At 43.2% G+C, this 7,125-nt stretch overlaps 1 protein-coding gene across 1 annotated transcript in view; it reads right to left on the bottom strand.

The window, feature by feature from the left end:
• nckap1 (NCK-associated protein 1) overlaps positions 1-7,125 on the bottom strand; it is a gene marked incomplete in the record, with an annotated part of 56,035 nt that overhangs the window by 5,313 nt on the left and 43,597 nt on the right. The window contains 11 exon segments of the mRNA XM_014025438.1: positions 238-318; positions 387-469; positions 550-643; positions 3,068-3,165; positions 3,306-3,436; positions 3,513-3,731; positions 3,913-4,044; positions 4,286-4,425; positions 4,595-4,714; positions 6,205-6,337; positions 6,428-6,573. Coding sequence (XP_013880892.1) covers positions 238-318; positions 387-469; positions 550-643; positions 3,068-3,165; positions 3,306-3,436; positions 3,513-3,731; positions 3,913-4,044; positions 4,286-4,425; positions 4,595-4,714; positions 6,205-6,337; positions 6,428-6,573 — 1,377 coding nt within the window.

Below are 7,125 nucleotides of genomic sequence, written 5' to 3'. Positions count from 1 at the left end.
ATTTAAGATTGATCGTATTTCATTCACAGCTACTTTGGGATTAATCAGATTAAAAATATTAATCATTTGACAGCATTATAAAAAATATAAAAACTATCTGCACAGATGCAGAGAGAATGAGGATTACTGAAGGACTTTACTGAAATGCATCAAAGAGGCAAACAGATAATGAAAACAAGCAGGCAGTGGCAGATGAAGATGAAGCAGATGTGTTTCTGCTTCAGTCGCTGGCTCCACCTTCATGTCCGTCTCTCTGGGAATGTGGTCCTTAAAATCCTCCACTGAGCTGACCAGGAAGGGAATGTGACACGACAACACCTGGAGGAACAGGACAAAAGGTGAGGACATGTCAAAATGATTGACAGGTTTGTCTGAGCCTAACTTACGTCTCTCAGAGCTTCCTGAGCCAGAGAGCGGAAGGACAGGATGACTCCGATGATGGTCATCCTCTTCAACACGCTGTCCACAGCTGCCAACACACACAAACAACTGGTTAACTGGGAACACATGAGGGGGGAGGGCTGTGTGTGTGTGAGTGTTGGTGATTACAGGTGAGTTTCTTAAAGAGGGCAGCCATGTGGTCTGGTTTGTCAAAGCTCGTCCTCATCTGGGTCAACACCTCCATGTTCTCCACCACCAGCTTCTGCACGACAGACACAAGAAAAATACATCTTTTATTCTGAAAATCCAGACGTTTCCAGGTTCATGCAGCATGGCAGGCAATATGTATTACTTTATTTATTAATGGTTTCTTCCTTAATTACAAATACACACGTGGACAAAACTGTTGGTGCCCCTCATTTAATGAGTGGTCACAGAAATAACTAGAATCTGACAAAAGTAATAAATAAAAATTCTGTTACAATTAACAAATGAAAGTCAGACATTTCTTTTCAACCAGGCTTCAACAGAACAAAAAGAAAATCAAACTCATGAAACAGGCCTGGACAGAGAATAATGTGACCAAAGCGTCATGTTAAATCAAGGTGTGTCCACTAATTATCATCACAGGTGTCTATAGTCTTCCTATCATTCAGTGGGTCTGTAGATTTAATGGGAGACGACCAACGAGGACACCATTGCTGAAAACAAACCATAAAAAGATAGAACATGACACCAACCATCGCTGATGTCCCAACTGTTGCAGTTTTGTTGGAATCATCACAGACCCTCATCGTTTCAATCATCTCAGACAGACGGACAAGAGGGGCTAAAGTCATCTTGTCAAACTACGACACAAACGTGTTGAGCAGGTCTCCCTATTGATGCACACAAAGTTTGGTTCAGATCGGATCATGCATGTGTGATTTAGAGCCAACTGTATTGTCAACAGCATGATGTCGAATTAGGCCACGCCCCCCAAATTGGACTGCATTCCTGTAGGAGGTGGATTAGGATCGACTACAGTGAATTTGGTGCAGATTGGCTGAAATATGTGGAATTTAGAGCCAAACGTATGTCAACAGTGTGATGTCTGACTTTGCCACACCGCCATGACCACGCCTTTCACCAAAAACTATTTGTGCCTGAAAACAAGTGAGATCAAGGTCTTATCTGTGTTCTGACACAAGTTGTTGCTGATTAGGTCAAGAGGGTCAGAGATGGAGCTTTCAAAGCCAAAAAAAGGTCACTTCCTGTTGTCATGGGGCGGGGCTATGATGATGTCATTTGACCACATTCTATTCTGTTATCAACTAGTTTTGACAATGTTACTACTGTTTGGAGACGTAGAGAAAGAAATACAATTTTCTTCACGTTACAGGATTACTGAGAAGACGCAAACAGCGGGAGGAGGGTTCAGCTGCCAGTCACGGCTGCAGCCGACCCGAAACCAGTACCGGGGAACAGCTGATCAGCTACGTGAGGTAAATGTTCGCTACGTCACAACTTATTCAGCAAAAATGTTTCATCTGTCCTTTTGTGCATTGTTTTTTGAAAAACCCAAAAACCACCTCAAGCGAGCGCAAAAACTTTTTAGCGAGTTGAGGGTTTTTTTTTTTCGAATTTTGCTGTTTCCATCCGACTTTTTTTTTGCATTTTTAACGCGACACTTCTAAATGCGCATCAAAAAGCCTTGATGGAAACACACTTGATGAAAGTTACAGCTTTCTGAACGTGGGATGGATGGAGGGAAAGCATTTCTAGTCTCAGGTCAGGGGTCTTCAACAGGATAATGACTAAAAACAGCCAAGAATGTCTCGGAGGAAAACACTGGACTGTTCTGAAGAGGTCTGCTGTGATCCTGACCTGAACCCTGTTGAGCCTCTTTGGAAGGAGCTGAAACATGAAACCTGAGACACCTGGAGCAGTTTGTTCATGAGGAGTGGAACAGATACCTGCTGAGGTGCAGACGTCTCAGACAGTTACAGGAATCACTTGATTACAGTGATTTAATCAAAAGGTTGTACAAAATATTAAATAATTTCTGTCCAGGCCTGTTTCATGAGTTTTATTTTTGAAAGAATTCTATTGAAGCATGATTGAAAAGCAATGTCTGAATTTCATTTATTAATTTTTATAAAATTTTTATTTATTACTACTTTTGTCAGGTTATTTCTGTGACCGTTGTGGGTTTTTCTTTCATTAAAAGAGGAATACCAACAGTTTTGTCCACATGTGTATTTTCATCACTGGCTTTAAAATGAAAGGATATAAAGAAAAATGACCAGATCACCAATTTTTACTTAAAATGCACATTTCAACATATTACATGTTTCTGTTTAATGTTAAGTTTTAAATTGCTGTAACAAAAACAAATCCAACTCTGATCATCCCAACAAGCAGTCATCAAACAAAGACCTTTTTGTGCTCGTTAATTAAAGGGCTAAAGTTCTTCTGTTTTCATTAAAGACATCATAAATAAAAGAGATGACCTACAAAGAATGATACGAGGTCATATTTCTGAAAGGCAGAAACGTTTTTTTATTGTGTGATATTATTAATCCAGAGTCAGGATGACAAACGCTGCTTCTTTGAGCAGCTTTTAAAAATGCAGATATTCTTTAAAGACACTTTAACAGAAACAGGGTCTGTCACAGAGCAGAGTCCTGACTCGCAGGACGTTTACCTTCAGCTCAGAAACCTGCGATGCGATGTGCCACATCAGACTCTCACTGAGGAACTTCATGCCGTACGGCCCCAGCAGCTCTGACAGCGAACGCATCTCTGTTCAAAAACATCGAAACAAACACTAAGCCTGGACTCTGTGGGCGTTCAGGTACAAAATGTAGGAATGGAGAAACAAATCAGTACTAGACCCCCCCACAGAGCTTTTACATCAGCAGAACGTCAGAGTGAATTAGTACCTGAGATGTCAGAGTATTCCTCAGCGTTGAAAGTCAGCTCGTTCTCAGTGGGCAGGTTGACGAAGGCCTTCATGGCAGGAAAATAAGCAATGTGTCCGTTACTGACCTGACGGAGCAACGTCTCCAAGTACCTAAAGACACAAGACACGGTTTAGTCCTGGTGTCAGTAAGTCTGTCTCTGAATGTGCAGGGGGGCACCTGACGCACCAGTTTGTGTATAAGCTGGTTATGGTGGGCTCGCCGTGGCTGTCCAGGTGCTGCGTCTGCTGCAGGAGCACGTTGTTGAAGACCCGAGTGATGTCGATGGTCACGTAGTTCTCTATGGACTGCAGCACCGTCATGTAGGCCCGGACACTGGTCAGCAGCTCACTGGGCTTGGCTATCTCCTGAGTAGCCTGGTTGTACATGGTCATTCCAACGATAGACCTGGAGACAGGACAGGACAGGACAGGACAGGACGGGTTTAAAGAGACAACATGGAGGAGCATGACTGTAAGACGCTTAAATTTCAGTCAAGATGTCTAAAACATCACAGCGTGTATTCAGAAAGTTGTGTCTCCTCAGTAACTCTAAACTGGTCCAAAGACGAATTTAGTTTGTTTCTTACTTGGTGAATCGGATCTCCAGGTGGGAGGTGAGGTACTCTCTGGGTGTGAAGGTGTGCTCCCACACCACCAGGTTGGGAACGTAGTTGATGGAGAAGCAGAGTTCAGATAATGCTGTGTGGAGTTTATCTAGACTGGAAGAAACAGGGAGGAGGAACAAGAAGCTCAAACTGAATCTTATCAGAGAACGCATCATCTACTTCACCAAATAACACAAACGTTTTCATTGGTTTTGTTATTGGTTTAATGGTTTTAATACATTCAGCTTCTAAACTGAAGCATAACTAGTGATAAAACAGCCTGAGTATCACAGACAGACAGCTGGTATGTGGATGTCAAATAAAATTAAATGAAATGTTAGGTTTTAGTACTGACTTGGTGACCAGAAGTCGGTTCTTCCTCATGCTCTCCACTCCTGGTTTCTCCCTCTCAGGCTCTCCCTTCTTCCCTGTGGCCTTCTTGCTCTTCTTGTTCACAGCCTGGCTGATGGTTTTTGCACAGTGCTTAGGAAGGAGCTGAAGCAGAAGGAGGAGATGGAAGAGAAAAAAAGAAGAAGAAAGAAAGGCAGATGAAGAGGTAAATTACTCCGGTTCTCTTTTCAAACCAGACTAAATGAAAACAAGAGAAAATCATTTTCTTCCTGCATTTCTCCAGACATTAAATGGTCTGTGTTGGTCTTCCTACCTGGTCGCTGAGTGTACACTGCTCAGTGCAGATGTCAGTGATCAGGTTCCGGGCCTGTTTGGCCATCTCATCCAGGAACATGTTGCACAGTGACAGGCTTCGATCTCCAATGTGGTGACGCTGTGGGTGAAGACAAACATTAGCAGCTCTTCATAATGCTGGACATTAGCTGTGTTTTAACAGAAGTGAAATCTTCTCAATCTCTGCGTCAGTCTGTACCTCCTCTTCAGAGTTAAGTCCTACACACTCCGTGTAGGGCTGGGCTACAAGACCAAAAATTATTACTGTAATATTTTGAAGCTTTACCACAACACACTAAACACATCTCAGTAGTTTTTCATCCTAATTTTTTAAAATTCATTCAACAGTCCTGCCTGCTGCAGAGGTGACCTGCGACAGACATTACTCTCCTGAACCTCGTTCCAAATGGGATTAAATATGGCTTGTCAATTCCAACCCAAAAGCCTTTCGTCCTACCAAAAAGTCTGTCATACGACCAACAAGCCCTTTGTATCATTCACAAGTCCTTCGTCCTAATGACAAGCCCTTTGTATCATTCACAAGTCCTTCGTCCGACCCACAAGCCCTTGGTCCTAATGACAAGTCCTTCGTATGACCCACAAGCCCTTCGTACGACCCACTAGCCCTTCGTACGACCCACAAGCCCTTCGTCCGACCCACAAGCCCTTGGTCCTAATGACAAGTCCTTCGTACGACCCACAAGCCCTTCGTCCTGACGACAAGCCCTTCGTACGACCCACAAGCCCTTCTAATGATCCGCAAGTTGTTCTTACGACCGACAAGTCCTTCGAACGTGCCACAAGCCCTTTATACGACCAACAAGTCCTTCATCCTACCGACAAGCCCTTCCGTATGATCCACAAGTCCTTCGAACGTGCCACAAGCCCTTTGTACGACCAACAAGTCCTTCATCCTACCGACAAGCCCTTCCGTATGATCCACAAGTCCTTCGAACGTGCCACAAGCCCTTTGTACAACCAACAAGTCCTTCATCCTACCGACAAGCCCTTCGTATGATCCACAAGTCCTTCGTATGACCCACAAGCCCTTTGCCCACCCCACAAGCCCTTCTTATGATCAACAAGTCCTTCATACGACCGACAAGTCCTTTGTATGACCCACAAGCCCTTCATGTGACCGACAAGCCCTTCGTCCATTCACAACTTCTTCGTACAACCCACAAGCCCTTCGTATGATCCACAAGTCCTTCGTACGACACACATGCGCTTCATCCTACCGACAAGCCCTTTGTATCATCCACAAGTCCTTCGTACATGCCACAAGCCCTTCGTATGACCCACAAGCCTTCATCCTACCGACAAGCCATTCGTATGATCCACAAGTCCTTCGTACGACCGACAAGTTTTTCATACAACTCACAAGTCCTTCGTACGACCCACAGCTGAGAGAGTCTATCTTTGTATGACCCACGAGCCCTTCGTACGACCCATATGAAGTCAACACTAATCAGTTAGCTGTTAGCAGCATTGCCCTTATTCCTGGTGTCTAAAATGAGAACTTTTCAAAACACATTATTAATATTCTTTCATGAACTGGGTTTATGGCACCATCTCTGTGGGTGTTCTTACCTCCTCCGGACAGAGCTCATGTGTGCAGGACATGAAGTGTGCACAGAGCAGAGGAAAACAGATTGAGTGTCGACTTTGGGAGGGAAGCTCCAAGCACTGCTGGAACATTTTTTCAAATGCTCGGCTGTAGAAACTGCACACATAAAAACACAGAAGGAGATGGTTACAGGAAAAGTTTCCTGGAAACGAGCATGTGTGAAGTTCCAAGGTCTTTGTGTCTCACCAGAAAATAGACAAGTCTGATGTCTCTACTAGCATCTCCACCAGGGAGTCCACCATCTTTGTATGAAAGATGATGGTGTTCATCATTTTACCAAGCTCCTTGTGGTCAGCAATGCCAAGACTGGCTTTAGAAACACTGGTGTAGGCCTGCAAGAAGGAAACAAAATGTAAACCAGTATCTCACTGTGCTGCCATTGACTTGGATAGAGTTAAAAACCATTTGGGAGAAATATTTGTCCTAAGAATAATGTTATAATGTAAAAAATAAATAATAATGTAGGCAGCTGACACAAGCAAGAAAAACAGTTTCTAAAACTACTTCAAAGATTTAAAGTTGTCAATGGTTTTATTCTAAGACCAACCAAAACGTCATGTTTGAGCACAAAAAAATGAATCATGCAGCTTTACCTTGTGGGTAATGTGTGTTTATTTGACGAAACCCTAAACAACATGAAACAACGGTAGATTTCTGCTCTGCTGATGGAGAACCTGCATGCAGTGGTGTAGGTACAGCAGATGATTGGTTGGATTTTTGAATGTAATTTTTCAATATTGCTCAAGCTTGTTCAGATTTCTAACAGAACTTTGTAACTAGGGATGTCCCGATACCACTTTTTCACTTCCGATACGATACCGATATTACAACTTTGAGAAATGTCCGATACCGATATTGACCGATACCGATATTGACCCGTTACT

The sequence above is a fragment of the Austrofundulus limnaeus genome, unplaced genomic scaffold (genome assembly GCF_001266775.1).
Source record: "Austrofundulus limnaeus strain Quisiro unplaced genomic scaffold, Austrofundulus_limnaeus-1.0 Scaffold476, whole genome shotgun sequence".
In the NCBI taxonomy this organism is placed as follows: domain Eukaryota; kingdom Metazoa; phylum Chordata; class Actinopteri; order Cyprinodontiformes; family Rivulidae; genus Austrofundulus; species Austrofundulus limnaeus.
The sequence above is the reverse complement of the archived record's forward strand: the minus strand, read 5'-3'. Positions and strand labels throughout refer to the sequence as shown.